At 39.7% G+C, this 22812-nt stretch overlaps 1 protein-coding gene across 4 annotated transcripts in view; it reads right to left on the reverse strand.

Annotated features, from left to right (window-relative positions):
* Positions 1 to 22812, reverse strand: part of EPHA6 (EPH receptor A6) — a 343972-nt gene that overhangs the window by 307036 nt on the left and 14124 nt on the right. For all 4 annotated transcript variants that reach the window (XM_083498568.1, XM_083498569.1, XM_083498570.1 and 1 more), the window contains exon 2: positions 5930 to 5994. In XM_083498568.1, the coding sequence (XP_083354694.1) occupies positions 5930 to 5994 (65 nt within the window). The remainder of the gene's footprint in view (positions 1 to 5929; positions 5995 to 22812) is intronic.

The following is a 22812-nucleotide window of genomic DNA, read 5'->3' on the forward strand; positions in this document are numbered from 1 at the left end:
CACACGATAGAAGATGACCCTCCAGATAAGGATGATGATGATTGGGCTGAATGGCATGCTGCAGATATGAAAGCCCGAGGGACAATTACTTTGAGTGTTTCAGACCACTTGCTGGTGAACTTAGAGGGTCAAGAGACTGCACAAGCTGTTTGGCATAAGTTGAGAGATATGCATCTGAGACAAAATGCTGGTTCCAGTGTGATTTTCTTTAAGAAGCTGTGCAGGCTGCAGTTGGAGAAAGGTGGTGATTTGCCTAGCCATCTATCTCAATTAAAGCGTCTCAGACAGGACCTTGTTCAGCGAGACCTGGCCATTTCAGAGGCTGTGTTTGCAATGCTGATGATCAATAGCCTAGATGAGTCTTATGATGGAGTAGCTGCCCAGATTTCCACGATGCCTTCTGACCGGCTAACAGAAGATTATGTGTCTAGTGTGCTTCTGAATGAGTGGGATCGCAGACAGGCTGTTAAAGAAAGCCGGGAAAACTGTGCTGTTAAAAATGTGCTTGAAAATGTGCCTGAGTCTTCAGCAGGGGAAAGTGAAAGTGAAACTGCTGCTGTTAAAGCTTTGAAATTGAAGCGGTGCTTTTCGTGTGGAGCACAAGGCCATTTGAGTTTCCAGTGCAAGAAGTCTTCAAAGAAGAAGGGAAACTTCAGAAGCAGAGGGGGAGGAGGAAGAAATCCCCAAGCACCTGCTACTTCAAAGGCCTTGATCTCTCGCTGTTCCAGTCAACGTGGGCGGAGTTTCTTTGTGGTCGACTCTGGCTGTTCAAACCACATGGCCAAAGATAAGAATCTCTTTGTTCAGCTTGAGAAGCAAGAGAAAGTAATTCATCAAGCAGATGGGACAGTTCTCACGAGTGTGGCTCAAGGAACTGTGTTCTTAAAGAGCCTGAATGCAACTATTAAGAATGTCCTGTATGCACCTGATATTCAGGACAATTTGTTGAGTGTTTCCCAGCTTGATCGTCAAGGGTTTAAGGTGGTGTTTGCTAAATCTCGCTGTGAAATTCTTAGAGATGGCAAGCTCATTCTGTATGCAAAATGTGTAAATGGACTGTACCAATTGCCTTTTGTTTCAGGTACAGGCACTGCAGAAGCAACTGAGAAAGAGTGTTGCAATTTATCTGTAAATAAGAATGAGAAGTTGCATGACCAATGTATTCATTATTATCACCGTATTTATGGTCATTTGGGTTTCCAGGCTGTGGCAAAAATGCCTGATATGGTTCAGGGTATGAGGTTGAAAGAATGTCCCTACCACATGAAATGTGTTTCTTGTGCAGAGAGTAAGGCAAGGCAAGCTCCCAAAGGTACAGAGTCTGGGAGAGAGGCCAAGAAACCATATGAAGTCATTCATGCAGACTTAGTGGGGCCTCTAGCGCTCTCTAGAGGCAATTCAAGGTTTTTTATGGTTCTGATAGACTCCTATTCAAAATATGTTTGGGTCTATGTGCTGCAGAAAAAGTCTGAAGCCTTTACCAAGTTTCACCAGTTTTGTAAATGGCTCAGAAATGTACATAATGAGAATGTACGTTTTCTTTTCACAGACAGGGGTGGAGAGTTTTGTTCAGAAGAGTTTGAGAGTTTTCTTTCTGAACAGGGCATTGAGCATAGGACCGCCACGCCCAGATCACCCTGGCAGAATGGTTTATGTGAGAGAGTAAACCAAACCCTGCAGCAAGGAATCAGAATGCTGTTACATGATTCAGGACTGCCCAATCCCTTTTTGGGCCGAAGCTCTTTCGTTTTTCTGTCACGTGTACAACAGGAGGTACCAGTCTAGTATAAATTGCACCCCATATGAGATGCTTCACGGAAGAAAGCCATGTGTAAAGCATTTTAAAATTTTTGGTTCGGAGGTTTGGGTGCAGACCTCGCAGGGTGACAAACTGAGCAAGCGTGGAGAACATGGTGTTTTCCTAGGATATGAGAAAGGGTCTTATCGTGTTCTGATCACAGACACGAAAACCATAAGGCTGACCAGGAGTATTGATGACAATCCACAATGGGACAGAGTTGGTGTTTTTCAGTATCATCCCATTTGTGATGATGGTGCAAAAGGGGCAAAGAAAGTTAAGAGGGAGGCAAGTGTTGTTAGTGGTGATAATCCTGATGCCAATGTAGTTCCAGATGGTGGCACAGATTATCAGAGCCCAAAAGCCTCAGGTGAGTCTGACGCTGACTCAGACTTAGCAGCTTCATATACTTTAGCTCCCCATTCTCCCAAAGAGGAGGAAGCACCAGAACAAGAGGATCAGAGAGTTTTGCGCAGATCCGAGAGAACAACCAAGGGTGTACCACCGAAAAGGTTTTCTGAAGAGTTTGCAAAGACTGCGGTCACGAGCAACTCTGGTGGGGTTTTCAAACCTAGCATGAAGTGTGCTGAGAGTAGTAGCACAAAACGCTTTATTTATTTCCTTACCTGATATTTGAAGGAAAGCGTGTATTTGAGTTCTGAAAATGGTTTGTTCAAATCTGCCTAATTAGAAATGTCAATTTGTATCTGAAAGGAAGAAATGTGTGTGAAGATTTTTCTAGAAGCTGCTTATTCAATGGTATTGTAAAAGTGTTTTATATGCCGAGAAGAGAGATACCTGCAAATATGTTAACCAAGGTTGTAAGCAGAGAACAACTTTTGGAGTGTATGTGTAAATTGCAGTTATGTTAAAGATTCTTGAAATGGTCGGATGAAATGGGGGAGGATGAGGAGATTTCACCCCTCCCATACCCAAGAATCTCCTGACCATCTCCTGATGATTTCTGCTGACTCCACAGAGAAGAGGAGGCGTGTCCTGCCTATTAACTTATTCTGCCCAGCAACATATCTGTGTGTGAGAGAGAGAGTCAGTCAGTCAGTGTATCGGAGAGAGTGAGAGTGTTAGAGATCCTAGAGATTAGATTGCTGCTAAGAGCAGCTGCAGACTCTCAGTATAGCATTGCTTTATGCTTAGAATACGTAGCTCTGTATATAGTTTTGTACCATAGTTGTAGATATAGAATAAAGGAAGATATTTTACAGAGCTGCTCTCCGAGTGGTTTATACTCTGCAAGACTCTGCAAAACTCTGCTGCGCAACGACTGAAGTATTGAGACAGTGAATCCGGTGCTCTCAGCTCTAAGCTGTGAGTCCACAGTACTGTGACCGTTTCCTGCGGGAAGGAGGTCTCTGGCAGTGCTACCCAGCTCGCCCAGCCCAGTCGGGGTTGAGGTACATGAGTCCAGTTGGCGCACTGGCTCTAGGGCGATGCTGACAGCTGATAGGTCTAAATTAGGCTCATTGCCATTAACTCGACTGGTTTAGAATGCAGTGGCTCTTTGACCCTAGCTCTGCCATCTCCTTCAAAACACCCAGTTTCATCTGGCTACTACCAGCATCAATTAAGGAGTAATCTGGTGGGACTTTTAATCTCAGATGAAGATGAATTAGTTAAAAAAATTGGAGTCATCTGCCTCTTATCATCCTGTTGATTTTAAGAAGGATTCTGCAGATGAATATAATAATAAATACAGTATACCACATCTTGTTTTCTCTCTGTTTTCCAAGGAAAACACATTTCAGAGTTAAAAATATAAAATACAGAGGACTGCAAATGTAAATTGTACTTATTAATAGACTGGAAATACAACCCGAGAATAAAAAGGATTGTAAAACCTTGAAAAATTAAATCCATAAACTTGAAAACAGTCTAAGATTAAGAAATGCCATATTGCTTAAAGTCCCTAAGGGCAAAGTCACTAAAAGAACTTAAAAAAAATATATTTCGGTATTGAGGAAATATAATATATATTCCTAGAAAAAAAGAGCCAAAGGAGGAAACAAAAATTAAACTACTTTCAATACTCTGTGCGCACAACCAAGCAGGGCGTTCTGCTGCACAAAACCCACTAAATTGAAAAGGAGTTGCATGGTGATATGTGCCCCACATCTCTGATTATTTTGCACCATCTCAAGCATCGTCATAAAAACTCAGCATTCAAAAGGCAACACAACACATAAAAATAAATTATATACTGCCAACAGAATTGCTTAATTTAAAGAGTTCTCAGGATAAGAAGCTAATCTATAAAATGGATTAAGTGCTTAAATATATTGCATCTTAATTAAAAGTTGAACTATACAAGTTCCTCCAATGTGCTGTTAAGTGAACTAGCCAAGTGGAAAGCGTAACCTGATCTCTGAAGTGAAGAACTAATGATTTCTAGAGGGGGGCGGAATCTCCTTTTCTCAATCTCTCACATGCACCAATCAAATTGAATTATGAATTTACAGCTGCTCCCACCTTTATGTTTTAATCATGAGAGCACTCCTGCCACTTACTTTCAGCTGTAAACATATAGGGCCTAGTTTTATAGGTACTGCTATTCACAGAAAAGCATATGGACTATCAATATTCTTTTTTGCAAGAAGTTACTTCCATTTGCCAAGCAGAAGCTGATTCCAAGACCTTTTTAATAATCCCTTCATACCTTAATAGTGCCATAAGATTGAGATCACATAAGCAAAGCTGGAGATAAGTGGTTCACCAGAGGTGCCCATTATGAAAATTTCAACAATGCTAGAATCTCACATGACATTACTTTTGACATTACCTGACCACAGTGAGTAGACCACATACCGCAGTGGCTTATACACCAGTAATGTAACGTCAAAAGGAGCTGTAGGAACCAACTCCTAGGGGCTGAGGTCCCTTCGCCCCTCCCCAATAAAATATTTGAGGAGGCCCTCCTCCCATGTTGATGGGCATTGCCATTCAAGTAGTGTGTGTGTGCGCTGTGTCATATATCATGTGGGGCAGGGCTTACCTGAGCCACCCCAATATTTTAGTCAAGCTGGCAGTCCTGGAAGGATCCTTGAACAACAGAAGCCAAGAGAGAAGCCAAAAGGCCCAGCAGGCCGGGAAATTATTTTTGCCCTGGGCGTGGGGCCAAGTGCCGTTATTGGTCAGTTGGTCCCATGCCCAGGGGAAGGTCCTCTAATTCCTGCTGCCATTGGCCAATATGGCAGCAGAAGGACGGTCCAGCCTGTAATAGGCCAGTTCACAGAGGAACCCTGGGGCTCGCCTGCAAAGCCTCCTGTCCGAGAAGGAGCGAATGGACCTACTGAAGAAAGGCTGTTTTATTTACTGCAGCTATCATGTTTATATATTGGTCTCCTACCAAGATTGAAACAGGTGTACAGAATCACTCCATGGGTTCATTGCATACCCATAGTATTCTCAAACTTTGTTTCATTTCTACAAATAGGAGTGTTGCAATAACTTATAACAAAATGTGGCAAGATTAGCAGTTCACCAGCTATGACAGCTGAGGCTTCATAAAGCACTCCCAACAATTTGTATCCTCAGTATTTTATATTTGCATAACATCACGGCCAGAATCCAACAGCTGACTAATGCAAGTGCAGCTAGGGCTTTCCCCTTGTTAAGCAACAGCTTGCATTTGCTGATCCATGACTTCCATGGCTAGCAATGGGACCCTGTTTTGCAGATGGTTCATTGAACTGGGGTTAATGTTTGCAATAATGAACTTTTAAACCTGACAAAACAAAATCTAGGTAACATTCATATTCTTAACAGCAAGTAGGGAAATTTCCTATTTACACTTTTCAGATAGCCCTAATATACATTTTAAATCATGCTCAATATGATTTGAAGTATAACATTCAATTTAATTCATACACTTTTAAAAACAGTAAATCATAATTTTCACAAGGTTGCAAAAAAAGATATTCAACAAAAATCCTGTCATAAATATTTATGCTGTTTTGTATGTATAGCCTTTTATGTATGCAGTTCTATTATTAGTAATATTTACTAAATCCCAGTTTTTCATTGAGCTCATTAGTCCTCAAAGTTGCTGCCCATTTGTTTGACTTTATTTTAAAACTGCAAATGCAGAATAATGAAAATCTAAATAGATAGACTTACCCCATTTAGAGGATAGGTTTTCCATCCTAGCTCTCCAATTGCAGAGGTTGTATCAAGCAATACAACTAGAAATAAATAAAAGGTTAATTAGTTGAAAGAAAAACCCATTTTATACAGATATGAAAAAACCCTCTTATAGGTTTACAACTTGTGTGTAAATAACAGCTGCTTTGATTTTTTTTTGCATATCTCAGATAATAAAGCTTACTTATAGCAAACATTTACTTTCTACAAAAATAAGAAAAAAGATTGGCATGTTCTGAGGTTAGTATTAAAACATAACACATTAACACAGAAATACAAAGTGAAGTTGAAAAACCATAACAAAAGAAGAAAGAAGGGCAGTTCAATGACAATGCATGCCCATTCTTACATCAGCCTCTGCAATAAGGCTCCTCCTCCTCCTTCCTTTCTAAAAGTTCAAGGTCATGGGAAGAAGCCCCATGCTATGATTTCTTTCCACAGCAACACTGCTTCCATTACAGGGAGACGCTGTTGTGGGAAGGGGGCAAGGCATGGGCTCCTCCTATGTGATCTTACATCTAAAGCACCAATAGCACACAGGTAAGAGCTCAATGTATTAAACCCAGGTGTGGAAGTTTCCACTTGTCCATTGGAACAAGCAAACCATCTTTCCAATTTAAAGTGCTGATGACTTGCTGCAAAGTAAGAATGTTCAAAATGCCCGTGGTTGTGCATAACTCCCACCTGAGTTTTGACTGCCATTTTGAACCTAACCTAATCTCTTTGTTTTCCATATCAGCAAAGTATATACATTTCTGCTACTATTTTCTAATGTGCACAACAGAGAAATATAAGAAGTGGAGTCCTCTTAAGATCAGTACTGGGACCTGTGCTTGTTCATAAACGAGATAGTTAGGCATGAGCAGCAAGGTGACCTGATGACACCAAATGGTAGAGGCTGTCAAGAACAAAAAGAGATTGTAAACAGCTCCAAAATTATCTCTCCAAACTGGGTGGACAGGCATTAAAATGGTAAATGTGATTCAGTGAAAGCCATGAGGCATATCAATGCCAACCTGTATGGCTTTAAAAGGGATTTAGACAAATAGGTATCAGGTCCTTTAAAAGGGGTTTAGACTAATAAGTATCAGTTCCTTGGTAGGTGGGAGCACAACTGGGGAAAAGTGCTGTTGCACTCATGTCCTGCTAGTGAACTTTCCATAGCCACCTGGCCATGTGAGACTAGGATGCTAAACTGGATGGGCTTGTTCTGATTCAGCAGGGATCTTCTTATGTTTTTAAGATAGTTAAACGCATGCTGACTCCTTTAAAAGGTACTGAACTAGATTATAATGAGAGAGGCATAATCTATTTTGCCTCTGCTCCATAACATAGGATGCAGCTCTACTAAGAACATCCAAAATTTTGCATGGATGAGTGTGACTGAAGAAGGAACACACAAACTAGGATGAATTGCAAAGACAATTAAATTGCCGGAAAAAGTGCTTTTATTTGCATTATTCATCCAACGTAGTTTTTGGTATTTTGTGGAACTTTGAAAAAGTGTCTAATTGCTCTATGGAGAAAAATAAAGTTCAGTTTTGGAAGACCCAAGGGTAGTGAGTTTTGTCTTCAGCAATTTATTTTAAACTGTAAGTCTCTGTAGATAATACATTATGCACCTAATATTTCTCTAAGTAGAAATGACAGTTCAACAGCAGCATTAGGTGACCATAAAGTCTAATCTCTGTAGTAAGTCTCTGGCTTGCTTATTCTTCAGGGAAAGTTTGTTATAAGTCAATGTATGATGTTTGAATAATAAAATGTGACATAATTAGAGAACCAAACCACAAAGGTATTGATTAGGAAAATGTAATACAAGACAAGTGGGTTATGAACCTACAAGCTGTCCAGTTATAGTAAACCTCCACAACTAAGAGAGAAAAACACATCCTGGACTAATTGGTTAAGCTGTCTGAGGACAAACGCTGACCCTTGGCTTATAGAGCGAGATGAGCACACAACCCCAGAGTCGTCTGCAACTGCACCTAACTGTCAGGGGTACCTTTACCTTTACCTTTACCTTTAATCCTTATCCTAGTATACAAGGAGTGATGAGGCAAGCAATACATGGAATGGCTTTTACATCCCAAAGCCAAACAGGATGCTGCTGAATATTCACCAAGTATGTCTTTGGTGAAAACTAGAAATAACTGTTTTGTATCACTGATAACATAGAAGAGCACAGAGGGAGGCTTTGTAAGACTGCTGAGTCCAGACTAAAAATTACCTAACTGCTCCACTGCCTAGAGTTGCTAAAAAGACATTTCATATCTAAGTAAAGCAATTCCACAAGGACATACAGGTTGGTCTATGGATGTTTGCTCAGTATTCCCATTACATTATTAGGTCATAGTCCTAAATATGTGCTCAGAAGACTATTTTTTATATATATATGTGTTCTAAGCTATCCTCTCCCTGGATCTAGAAGAAACTTTCTGAACATGGTGCCTGCTAGATGTTGTTAGACTACAACAATCACCAGCCCCTGCTAGCGGGCATCAGGTTGAGGATGGCTGAACTAGTCTAGCTCTTGAGAGCCAGTGTGGTGTAGTGGTTAAGAGCGGTAGCCTCGTAATCTGGGGAACCGGGTTCGCGTCTCCGCTCCTCCACATGCAGCTGCTGGGTGACCTTGGGCCAGTCATACTTCTCTGATGTCTCTCAGCCCCACTCACCTCACAGAGTGTTTGTTGTGGGGGAGGAAGGGAAAGGAGAATGTTAGCCGCTTTGAGACTCCTTCAGGTAGTGATAAAGCGGGATATCAAATCCAAACTCTTGTACCCAGACTTTCTGATAGTAAAGTCATCCTAGTGTGATCATCAAGTTTGCACACACAATTTATTCTTTGGTGTCAATTTATTCTTTGAAAAATAATGACAACTAAGAGTTGAAGCTTTATAAAGTAAGCTACACAGCTGAATAAAATTACAGTCTCTTTGGCAAGTACCATTAGGCAATTAAAATGGGGAAAATATGGACCTCCTAACAATACAGCTTTTTTTATTTCAACTTTCACTAGCAGTATTTTCTACCAAAACAACTCTAAAGGCTTAGAAAATGTTCCTGCTATGCTGAAATCTTTGACAATATTTGCATAGAAACTTTTCTAGGATAATGGGTATAATAGATGCCTTCCCAGGGTTAGTATTTTTAACTATAATTTTTACCGCTGTGCAAATTGTTCTGCCTGAAGAAAACAGTGCATTCAGAATATATTCAGAAGCCCCAAATAGCTGCCTGTTTTCCAAAAGAGCCTAATCCAAAAGCATAACAAAAAGTATAAAGGGGATTTAAAAATTTACATTAATACACTGAGTGTGGAAGTTGGCCTTTCTAAGGTTTGAAAGTGCAGAAATAAGCTTCCTATTTTGTACATTAAAAGAGGGGAAAGAGGAAGAACAAATTTGTATTGGATTTAGCAGGTTAATTTTTTAAAAATAATAATCTTAGCCTACCCCAAGAGTTATCCGTGAATTATTAGAAGTCATGATCCTTCTGTTTGCTGTGGACTAGTTTACTATAAAAGTCTGTCATTTACTTCAATGGAAAGGGAAAAAAATCAGTTTAAATGTCCCATACATGAAGGGACTCTCCATGTACATCAATATATTGAGACAGTGCTTTTTTCTAAAAAAATGTTTAGGGGTACTCTCATTTTGTCTCAAGAAAATCAACATTTTGTAATTCAAATCAGGAAAAATAATTGCAGTAAATGGACAAAAGTACAAAGATTCAAAAAATGTTTAGGCGTATGCGTACCCCTGCGTACCCCCAGAAAAAAGCACTGCATTGAGGGAACACTTAGATACACGTCTTTGTTAGTGTAGTAACATCACAACAAACAAAGGCTGATGGGAGTTGTAGTCCAACAAAATCTGGAGGTTAGCCACCCCTGCTTAGAATGTTCATAAACATTTTATGTATTGACGGAAATACAGAGTGTTCACAGGCAACTTTTCTGATAAAATTAAAAGATATTTGAAAGCAGTGTTTCCCTAATAATAATATTATTAATAATAATAATTTATCCCCTGCCCATCAGGCTGGGTTTTTCCAGCCACTAAAGATTGTTGTTGTTCTGATGGTGTTTCTGGAAAATCACTATTTCTTATTTGGCATTTGGGGATACATGGAGGCCCAGATACTTGGATTTTAAAATGGTGCTATCATGCCTGCATGCCTGCATTGGAGTTGGCTTTTGCTATGTGAACAAACCTAGGCTATGGCTAAATTCATTATTTCAAGAGGTCTTGCACCCTGCCCAAATTGTAAGCACTGCCGAATGTGCTTGGGTTGTAGCTGCTTTATAAAAATTGCAACCAGTTTCCGAATATACCTGCTTCAGAAGCCTGTGGAGAGGCTGGCTGCTGCATAGAAAATCAACACAGCACACCACAGGTGCAAGAAAGAGTCTCAACAGTTGTGGGAGAACTCAGGCAATGCATTTTTGGCATTGTGAAAAAGGTGTACAACAATGTCCCTATTTTCATCTGTTAAATGTGAGACACTTCTGAATGTCCCAGTCCCAATGTACAATGTGCTTCTTGCAACAACCATTTATCTATATAAAAAAACCATATATCACAATATAATAAGTATACTTACACAGCTTATATAAAGGCAATATAACAATATCAATGAATGAATATTTAAATAAAGATACATTGGTGGCTCTGGAGATTGTTAGAAGCAAGAAGAGCTGTGCTGGCAAGGTATGAGAAGATCATATAGGAGAACCCCCTCTCCTTTTATAGCTGTTTACTTTTGTTGTTGTTTTATTTGCTTTTTGTCTTTGCTGGGTTTTTATTCATAAAGTAAGATACCCTTGTTCCAAATAAATGGGAGAGGAATAAAAGGAGGTGGAGGAGAAGAAAGCCCTGAGGCTAGGGGAGAGAAATAAAAGAAACCTGAGGTAACGTAGTTACAGGAGAGGACTGAGGAAAACACAGAGCAAAACCGAGAAATTGAGTACACTAAAGGGATATGGGAAAAGCTCACATGGGGAGCAGAAACTCAGTAGTACCGGCAGGAAGTTAAACGGACAAAGCAGGTGGGAATCCAAGGAGGAAGAAATGGCTGAAAGAAACAAGCCTGACTAGGTCATGGCCATCAGACATATGGCTTTATGGCAACCTTCACCAACCTATTTCTTTGCAGAATGATGTGATGCTGAGGCTGATGGTAGTTCAAAATATGTGGAGGGCACCTGGCTGCCAGAGCCTGCTCAACTGCTTCACTTTTGGGGTCCCCATAAGAGCCCACAACATCCCTCATACACTACACTTGATCCAGTCAGCTTCAGAGTCAGTAGGCCATGGGCGGCAGGCTGCCACACTTAACAGCCAGACGCAATCTAGAAACGGTCCCATCCTTGAGGCAAGCTTTTAGCCATGAAATAAAACAAAATAAAAACATTCTACCCCTTAGGAACATGAGGCAAAATGCTGCCTGCTAAACCATGAGCATCGGATTTATGGCGCTGTACAAGTTCAGGTAGCTTAACTGAGTTCTCAAGTCACTGTATGGCATAGCTCCAAAAACACAGGCCTGAAACTGGGCATCTCCTACGCTGAGGGAAGGAGACAGGCTGGTTCTGACCAAGGAAAGGTGGCATTTTAGAAAGCTTCAACCAGGACAATCTTTGCCACTTCATTTTGTCTGGCGAAGGCTTCTGTGCCTTTTAAAAGCTTTGTGACTGGCAAAAATGTTACAGTATGTGATACTGTTTTTCCTGTTGCTGTACGGTGGGAATATCTGCAGCTGTTACATTCCCGCCTGTCATGCACCTTGAAAAGCACAAAAAAGCTACGTGTGGGTCACTCTGTGAGAAAAGTGACTAACAAATAATTTTATTAACAACAACAACTATAATATTACAAAAAGCCAGCCCACATTAGCTATGCTTTTTCATTTCATAGTAACAATATGAGTAATAGAACAAGAGAGTCAACTAAGGGAGGCAGCTAACCCCAGTCCAGTTCAAAAAATTCCATTTTGAGTCTGTTTCTAGCTTGCTAGATACACCTTGTTGAGAATGCCACTGCCCACATCTGAACAGACTATCACTCCCTAGCAGGAAAGAAGCAACCACTAAATCAACGACTAAATAAAATCAACCACTAAATCTTTGTTGTGCATTAAATGGGCCAAAGTAGTCAAAATTTGTGTAGAATGTAATATTACTAACAGGAATCCGTGCTTCAGCCATTAAATAAATTAACTTCTTGCAGAACAATCAAAACCCTGCTGCTTTGAGAGAAAGGGATTTGTGACAAATATGTCCTAGGAAAGCAGTTCTTCTGAGACTTCCAATGGCCTGTAGTGAATATATCTGGGGGAAGGATGATTAGGCCGGTGGAGTGCAGCAGAAGTGTTGCATCACTACTCTTGAAAATGAAGTAATGTCACTTTGAGTGACTTAGTTCAAAGTAATTCTCCAAAGGTCTACTTCAGCCTTAAGTGCCTCTTATGTAACCCACTGAGGCAAGGGGAATGTCAGTAAGAATCTCTGGAGTGCTGCTGAGGAGCTGTGAAGGCAAAGCCAAATATATATGCTGCATGCTGCAGCAACAGCAAAGATGAAGGCTTTAGGATTTTTATATTTGCAGCTTCTGGGTTTCAGCAAAGTCTGTTTTTCATAGTGACTAACTGCAGTTATTTTCCAATGTAAATTTTTTTTTGGTAAACCAATTCTCTTCATTAAAAAAAAAAGCTTAAATGCCTCAGAATATTTGACAGATCTAATTATTTGAAAATGAGAAGGGAGGGATATACAGCGTTAAAAGGGATATGAACATTTGTTTTCTGGTAAAAGGCTATCTGACCACTCTGAAAGATAAGAAGTAAAATAATTTTATTCTTTTACTGGATCACAAATACTGTTAAAATTATTTTTAAAAATGCTCCACTCAGTGCCCAGGCCAAAGTCTACCTACATCTGTATTCAATAAAGTCCTGGCACTTTTCAATTGAAAAAATTGTTTCAATTTTTTCACCTGTTACTGCCTCACCCTTTCCAGTCTCTGGGGTACTCTGCACTTGGGTCCCCAACATCAATTGATATAATAAACATTGACCTTTTCTGAATGAATATTGGCCTGTTATACAAATAGTACAGTTTATAACACTGCAACAGAGGTGGATCTTCAACTGACCTGAGCAATTCCCAAAAGGCAGTTTGCAGTGCAAAATTGGTTTTGCGAATTAACCTTAAGAAGTTCAGCAATGTACTAACAAATGGGGGGGGGGGGGGATTTACAAAAAGGCTAGATACAAATGGAAGGAAGATCCAGGGCAAGGACTCTCTATTTTTAGAATACAGAGTACTAGGATTATATGATTATATTCATTTGTATATTTGTTAGCACTAGAAGCAGCACATTAATATATCAACAGGAAACTGGTTGTTTCCTTAAGTTAAGTTGTGGAGATGGTGTACTAAATGTCAGCACACAATCAAACCTAATCTATTATCAATTCTGTCTTCTTGTTTGCAAAATGCCCATCTGTGTCCCTATGTGCAATAAGCATATTTTATTCTGCATATTTCAGGTAAGATACAAGACCCTTCGGAGTGATGAATAAAAATAAGTAATACAACATGCATTAATTGAATTTTGACAATTTGGGACATCATTTTTTCCTCATTCAATACTAACTGGCAGTAGCTCTTCAGAGTTTGCAACCCTACCTGGATATTCTGGTGGTTGAATATAGGACCTTCTACATGAAAAGCATGTGTTCTGCTACTAGGTTATGGGGGGGGAATGTAGCCACAGAGCACCATTCTGCCATCATTTTGGTGTCCCCACTGGGGAACTGACCTAGTAAGAATATAGCAAACTAATATAAAGTGCACTTGAAAATCACCTGCTTAAACTATTGAAATGCACTAGCTCTAATCTAATCTAATCAAAACAACATCTATCAGTTGATTGTAGAGATTTTAACTGACCTGCACAAGAGGAACACTAGATGTATGTGACCTACCAATGTCTTAAGATTGCCATTTGAGGACTTTTTCCACCTCAATGGCTCATTGGGGACGAAAGGTAGGACAAAATAATAATAAATAGAATTAATAAATGAATCTGAAGTGTACAGAGTAGCTAGCTATGAGTGAGAGAATCTTTTCATCAATAGCTACCTTCCTCCCAGTTGTGTCCCCTGAGAAAGGCTTATGTTATTTTGACACATTCTCATTCTTTCTTATACCTGAAGGAGCGTCTCCACCCCCATCGTTCAGCCCAGACTCTGAGGTCCTGCTCTGAGGGACTTCTGGCGGTTCCCTCACTGTGAGAAGTGAGAACACGGAACCAGGCAGAGGGCCTTCTCGGCAGTGGCACCCACCCTGGGGAACGCCCTCCCACCAGATATCAAGGAAATAAACAACTATCTGACTTCTAGAAGACATCTGAAGGCAGCCCTGTTTGGGGAAGTTTTTTATGTTTGATGTTTTATTGTATTTTTAATATCCTGCTGGAAGCCACCCAGAGTGGTTGGAGAGGCCCAGTCAGATGGGCGGGGTATTAGTAATAAATTATTATTATTATTATTATTATTATTATTATTATTATTATTATTATTATTATTATTATAGTGTTAAGTAAGACTGATGCTGATATGTTGTCTTTTAACTCTGATGAAATGGTTTCGGTTCACAATATAACAAAAATAACGTGAAATTATTTATATATTTTTATTTGTTCTGTTTTGGATGTTATTGACTGTGTGTTTCCTTTATCATTTGTGCTTTTGTCTTTTGTAATTTGATTTAAATATTTCTTGTCCAGAGAACCATGTTATGGGGTGATTTAAAAATATAAGAAATAAATAATACAAGATTTACTTTAAACGCCACTAAAAGCCCTGGTCATTGTGTACATGAAAGTTGCTCTTTCCAGACTACCCTACCTCTTTTTGTAACCTTAGTTTCAAAGGTTTGTTTTGTAGTGTTTGTTTCAAAAACTATAACTGATCTTAGGTCCTGAGATTTCAGTAGGATTTGCAGAAAGATCCTATGAGGTCAGACAAGCAGCATGATATCAGAAGCTTCACTCTGACTTTGGAGGTCCTGTCTGAATGCCCACTGTTGCATCTCTAATCCCTGAATTCCAAGTGATTCGAGCGTTTTTGCTAGGATAAGCTAAACCTGACTGACCAGAAACTCCAACTTAATCTGGAATTAGGTCAATTGTTTTTAGCATTCAGGGTTCTACTATTAAAAGGATTGTGTGTAGTACTTTTTTGTGATGGTCCTCACCAGTACAGAGTATCATAACTTCTTTTATTACTGCACACGACAGCTAATTTGTCCTGGCACCCATGACACTTCTATTAAGATAGGAGTACCAGCACATCATTTATTTATTTTTTAAACCGAAAAGAGTACTGATTGTGTGTATGGTTAAACTCAGACATCTTACTGAAACCAATTGCTAATGACAAATCTTTCTGACTTTTTCATTCCATTCATCTTAATTTTACACATACACTGTCCCTTTTCAATCAGACTAGTATTTCAGTTGTTTAAACTGTGACATACAAAGATCATTACCAGATATTACAAGTCTGAATGGTGCTATCCAAGGGAATTATGGCAGGAAGCCAGTCCTCACTCTCTGCAGAGTATTTTAATAATCCTGAAATATGGTTAATGAGACGGTTGGGGGGTTTCTAATGCATGTAAAAAATTCTTTTCAACTTTGAAGCATTATTATGCTTCACAGTCATTTAGCTGGCCGTTTTCACTACAAGAAGGCTCAGATGAAAGACCGTCAGTTTGAACCTAACAGAGGCAGTATTTGAAAGAAGGGTGCTTTCTCAAGAGAAATTTATTTAAAGGGCGTAGGTGCCTTTTGCCAACCCATATGCCACACATATATAAGCAAGCAACACAAAATCATACTGCTCTTCAGGCTGTGAAATACACCAGTATAGCAAAAATAAAAAAATTCCTTCCAGTAGCACCTTAAAGACCAACTAAGTTAGTTCTTGGTATGAGCTTTTGTGTGCATGCACACTTCTTCAGATACACATTGTGTATCTGAAGAAGTGTGCATGCACACAAAAGCTCATACCAAGAACTAACTTAGTTGGTCTTTAAGGTGCTACTGGAAGGAATTTTTTTATTTTGACTATGGCAGACCAACACGGCTACCTATCTGTAACTGGAACCAGTATAGCAGTATGCTTCACTAGTGTGGTCACCATAATGGAATGGCTTGTTCTGTTTCAATTCGTTGGATTTTTATATGCTTAAATAAAATAAAATAATTAAACAAACATATATATCTGCTTCTGTAACTTGGAAAAAAATGACTAACTTCTGTCTGCTGGGCACAAATGAAGCATGGTGTTTTCCATCTTTTCCAGAGCAAAGCAGAAAGAAGGCAATTTGTCAATTATCTATGCTAATGAGTTCAAAAATATATGCACATTTAAATATGCACACTTAAATTTGCCTGCTATCTACAACTGACATTAAGCTACTGAAAGAAAATGCATCTGGATAGCAGAATTGCTGGAAAGAATGGTTGAAAACAGACTAGGTGATTGGCAACCCCATGGAATAGCTATGATGTGTGGTTTTTTTGTTTGCTATGTTGTGATTTTAAAAGAGGCTGGTGGAAAAAACAAGACGCATCTCTTCACTTCAGCACATACTGATCATTGCATTATAGCAGACAGCATTATGAATATCCACAGAGGAAGCTTCCCATGCTTGCAGTTGATGCTGGAAGTTGTAAGCACAGGAAGCAGCACCGATGGAATAAGGGCACAGGGAATCTGGGGTTTGCCATATCTGCCTTACTGCTTCCCTCGTTTGAATTCTGTAATCTGTTCAAGGCTGCAAGTCGGAGAACACGGATACCACATTGCCTGCTAGTTTGAGCTCTGCTAAATGTCTTTCTGAAAAGTATCAAGGGACATGTAAAATAAATTCACCCACGTGGGCCTGCACACTGCCAGTATGTAATCTGTCCCCCTGCTTTCCAACCCTCCACCACTTGCCAACCCTCCATTACTCTTCCCATAGTAACACCCTACACCTTTCCCTTTCCTCCAAATCCAACTTACCCTGCTTTGGACTTTTCCAACCCCATTTCTGAAGCTTCGCCCCCATTTACATGCCACTTTCTCCCCCCTTCCTTTTCTGCCACCCCACTTGTATGCAGGTAGTTTCCTCAGTCACCTGGATCTTCCTCCTTCAACACATTGCAACAACTAAACCTCATTTTCACCCCACCCCATTCTGAAGCTACCACTGCCTAGTATTCTACAGCCACTGTACACACTCTACAGTATTATGATAAACCAGAGCAAATATATGCAGTATAGAGAAAATGGGTAGCCCCGTGTGTGTGTGTGTGTGTGTGTGTGTGTGTGTGTAGCTTTTGCACACCATCTATTTTCCCACCATCTATTTTCAGTTCACATGAACTGTTCCCTGGTATATATGGATGATTCAGTAATAATAATAATAATAATAACTAGTGCAGAACATACCCCAGCGTCAACAATGATTCACATGTTATTTTGGTCCATGGAAAGGTTTGTCCAAGGAAGTCTGGGGCTGTTTGTGTGAAGAAGAAAAATCTATTGTACAAAGGACCCTAAGTGAACAAAAGATTCAATATGTAGCAGTAGCAATCAGATCGGTGAGCCATTAGTGAGGTTCAAAATGTAGCAGTAATGAACAAAATTGGTGTGCTGTTTCCATGAGGTCAAGACTAAGACTAGCCGCCTGAGAAACAGTTTCTATCCAAATGCAATTTTGGTTTCAAACGCAGTGTAAGGTAGTCTCTATGTGAGTATATTGTATTCAATTATAGTGTATCCGAGTTTTTAGGGGCTAACCAGGCTGGGATAGGTGAGATAGCAGGCTTGTAGGTTTTTGAATGTCTGGTGTAGATTTTTTTTCAATTTCATTGTTCTGTATGGGACAATGACAATAAAGATTATTGTATCGAGGTCTGAGGAAAAAGGTTTCCCCTCCCCACATACACATTTAGAGGTTGTAATTAGATTTTTTTTTGGTCATAGCCCATTTTGTCACCTAAATATTAGAATTTTGAAATTCAGTACAGACTAACAAGGTGGTGTAGGTAGCAATTCTAGACATGCTTAACCTGTGAGCATGTCCCATTGCTCTTTATGGAGCTTATTTCTGACTAGGCTTGTATACAATTGCACTGTAAAACCCTAGGCATAGTTAATTAATACTGTATAGTCACAGAATAGGCATGAAGCAACAACAGCCTATATAACAACAGCCTATATTTCTAATGAGTAAAATATATTGCTGAAGGATATGTAAAACATATTTAATTCTTTAATTCTCAACCTCACCCCACCCACAACCCTGTTGCTAGAATTATTTATATCCTTCCTTTTTTCCAAGGTGCTTAAGGCTGCATGTGTGATTCTTCTTCCCCCTTTTGACTTCTGTAACAGTTCTCCATGAGGTAGATTTGGCCGACAGATAGTGACCTAAGGTCGCTTGATGAGTTTCATGTCTGAGGAGAGATTTGAACCTGAGTCTCCCTAGTGCCAGTCTAACAAGCTAGCCACTCTAGCATATTGAAACTGAATGGCTACTCATTTCCCCATACGTAGTGACTCAAAACATTTTTAAAAGGTAAAATAGAAATAATGTTTTCCAGAGACTGATATCAGAAAGTTAAAACTGCCCTCATAAATAGGATAAATGGAGCCTATGTGTCTCTGTATGTAGGAAGCTGCAGCTAACCTTTGAGCATACCTTGGAAGCAGCAGAGAACAGTCAGAAAACATAAAGGGTAGCTGCAACTTCAGTCTAACCAGAGGGCCTCAGCTACAGCAAGTCACATATTACATGCACCATTGATAGTGTTTACAATATATGACTTTCCCCCTTTTGTTCTATGTGCAGAGACCATAAAATGGATTGAGACTGAAACACTCTTGGAAAATATATATTTTACCATGCCCCGTATTTTATATGTGCATATATAGTACTTTCACGCTGTGTTTTGTCAGGGATAATCCTGACTGGTTTGACTTCACCTCTCCATCAAGAGATGCCAATACAGCACTTCCCTTCCCATTCAAAACTATACGTAGAAGTTGCAGTAGTCACAACATGAATATGAAGAATGATAGAAAACTAGTGTTCTCCTGTTTTCCCACTGTAGCCAAAGTTGGATGTAATGTAATTCTATGTAATGCTATAGTACATCATTTAGCTATAATATGAAGATGCACAACTGCACAGGGAACTCCTTGGAAAAGCCGATGTCGTTTTGTGAGTACCATTAGCCACATGTTTGCTCATTTTCAGCCCATTCCCAGTATGAGGCTGGGAGCCTCCTCTACTTGTGTAAGCACCATGCATAGTTTATAATCCTGGATAAAGATAATGTTCCAGGTGGAGTGCAGTTAACAGCACACCCCAACTCTTTCTCATGTGTTTATTTATACATGGCAAGTAAATAGAACATCCAAATAGGATTGTTATCTTTCAAATGTGCTATTACATTAATTTACTCATAATTCCCTAAATATTTATTACGTGAAAGGTACCCTTGGGAAGTCTTGCTTAAGTTTACAGGGGCAAGTAAGCAGTAGGGCAAGTGGCCACTGAACTTCTATACCATGATAACAACAGCTGCTGGACAGCAGTGATAATTCATAGGTTCAATTGCCTTTTTGGCTACACAGGGATCCTGTGAATAAGCAATCAATGACCACACACTGTACTGAGGCACTAACCTAGAAGTCTGGAGTGCCAACACAGATGGAATAAACCCAGGCCTCTCAGCACTTAGGCCTGTCCCCAGTCCGAAAAGGTCAGAGTGCTCTATCACGCACGAGAAGATTAATTTGGGCCATGAATAACCTGTGCCCCCATTGCTTAATCTCAGGACCTATCAACAGAGATACTCCTAATCCCATACATAGATACATGTCTCAGATTCATGACTGTTTCTAGGTGGTAGAAACAGCCAGGTCTCCCTCATTTCTTCAATGTAGGAACTGCTCTTGTCAGAGTGAAATAAATCTATTCACACCTACTATCTGCCTATCTCCCATTCCCACCACCCTTCTGAGTAACACCCCTCCCCACCTTCTCACTATATAGAAGGATCTGGCAACTTCTGTTTCAGTGTATCTGAAGAAGTGTGCATGCACACGAAAGCTCATACCAAGAACTAACTTAGTTGGTCTTTAAGGTGCTACTGGAAGGAATTTTTTTATTTTGACTATGGCAGACCAACACGGCTACCTATCTACTACTTGCTGGGTAGTTATTATGTTTCGTATGAAGCAGCTCATGAAGCCTGAATAGTTGGTATTTGTAGTTTTGATTTTCCAAAGTAAAATGTCTAAAATGTTTTCTTATTTAGACAAAAAAATTGAATGCATAAATATACCCTGTGAAGTAATAGGCTACTAGACTATAAAGGAAAGCAGAGGTGAGTGTGACCGGTTCAGTCACACTGGGTGCAGAGTCTCTGGGGCACCCATTCTCTGATGTAGCATGGAAGGTGAGAAGCAGAGGGTGAAGCACTGAAATTTGAAACCCCAGGGTCCACCTCTGAGGGAAAGAGCCAGTGCATTCAAGAATTGCATGCAGAAGGTTCCAGGTTCAGTTCCTGGCATTTTCTGTTAAAAGGATCAGATTGCAAAGATAATGTAAAAGACCTCTGTCTGAAAGTCACTGGCAGTCAGAATAGACACTAGTGAGCAAGATGTGCAGATATTATGACTTGGAGGGCCATAATAAATATACATAGTGGCATGCCTATTTTTCCAATTAAAAAGCAAACTGGAGATAATATGGCAAATAAAGTTACCCAGCAAACCTCTTGATGCCTTTACTCTAATGATGAAATCATGTTTTCTGACACATACACACATGCACGCACACACACACACACATACACACAAATAGGAACAGTTGTTTTTTATTTAGCTCTAATTTGTTGGAAGCAATTTAGCAGTAATAATTGGGTAAGAGGTTTAATTGGGAGGGAAGGATTTTTTTAAAAAACCACACACATGACATGGAACTTTACAGACTTGTAGACATTTTTCTACAGAGGCCCAAGAGGGTTAAAATATGTGGCTCATACCTCTCCCGGTCTCTGAAGGATTTATGTGTATCATAAATTCTTAAGTAAAATTTAATGGAGTGTTCTGAGTAATTTTCTTTACAACCTTTTTGTCACCTTAAAGTTGGTTTCAGGCAGGAGAAAATTTATGTAAATGTCTGTATCAGCTGCGATTTCCTGGGTCATGGTCAGATCCTACAGCTACATGAAAAGCTCTACTCCCAATGGCTGTTTTGGACTATAAATTGCCATCAGACAATGACAAAAGCATTATACTGTGGAAAGACTTCTTTTCTGGTCTATCCAATAACCAACATATAAAATGGCATTTCATTCCTTTAAAATAAAATAGCACATATGCTTCAACTTTTCCTATTTACCAGTGATGCTCAGTCTCAGTTTTTTTGGGTCCCTTTTACTTTTTTGGGGGGACATGCTCAGGATGCCTTTTTATACGTTTGTGTTAGCACATTCACATAGGCACTCAAGTCCTTCAGGTTTTCACCTATTCCTGTCTCTATTGTATGGAAATGCATGCAGAATCTGGTGGATGGATATTGATCCAAACTACAAGAAAGAAGATTCCACCTAAACATTAGGAAGAACTTCCTGACAGTAAGAGCTGTTCGACAGTGGAATTTGCTGCCAAGGAGTGTGGTGGAGTCTCCTACTTTGGAGGTCTTTAAGCAGAGGCTTGACAACCATATGTCAGGAGTGCTCTGATGGTGTTTCCTGCTTGGCAGGGGGTTGGACTCGATGGCCCTTGTGGTCTCTTCCAACTCTATGATTCTATGATTCTAGTTTGCATGCATGTAAATGTGTGCGCAAGGAGACAAAATGCCAGTGTATTACTTGCTTTCCATCTCTTTATAACCACCAGTGCGTGGGTTAACCAACTATGTGCCCTGTTCTACAGAGGTCAGTTTTCTGTTTTAAGGTCTTTCAGAGGGCACTCCTATGTCTGAAGAGCTGTCTAGTCCAAATCCTGTTTGAAGATAAATAACCATAAGAAGGGAGAATTAAACCCTTACCCTTTAAAGTTGCCCATTAACCGTGTGCAGCACCTGGTCACCTGATTACAGTGCATCCCACTATGGTGAAGTGTATTATATTTCTGTTTAAATGATTATTTCTAAATTGCAACTATACTATACGGAAAACAGAGCCCTCAATTTGGGCAGCAATAATCATCTATTATTATTATTATTGCCACCGTGCTGGTGCTAACTTCCAAGTAAATATGCACAGGACTGTGATGTGAATGTTTTGTTAAACATGACTGAGTCTTTAAAAAGAAAAGCACATATGACAAAACGACAACACAACATACCCTACTAGCCAGCTTTCCACAGATTACTAGAGTAAATGGATACAATAGTCAGTCTGAAAAAAAGGACTCAGCAGGTCATGATCTTTGATGTAAGAATAGATGTCTCAAAACACATGTTTCTATTTTCGTCCACAAAATGTTCAGGGATATGAAAGCATTAATAAAGCTTAAGTATTAGCTTTTAGCATCTAGAAATCTAATACCAGTCAAGAATACACTATTTTTGTCACTTTACCGATGTTTGAAAGCCTTGAGCTGACAGATTGGCCACATATAATATATAGTGGTACCTTGGGTTACAAACACTTTGAGTTACAAAACACTTCAGGTTACAGACTCCTCTAACCAGGAAGTAGTACCTTGGGTTAAGAACTTTAGCTCAGGATGAGAACAGAAATCACATGCCGGCAGCACAGCAGCAGCGGGAGGCCCCA

Source organism: Podarcis liolepis (assembly GCF_965112155.1).
Source record: "Podarcis liolepis genome assembly, chromosome: 4".
NCBI classification, from domain to species: Eukaryota; Metazoa; Chordata; class Lepidosauria; order Squamata; family Lacertidae; genus Podarcis; species Podarcis liolepis.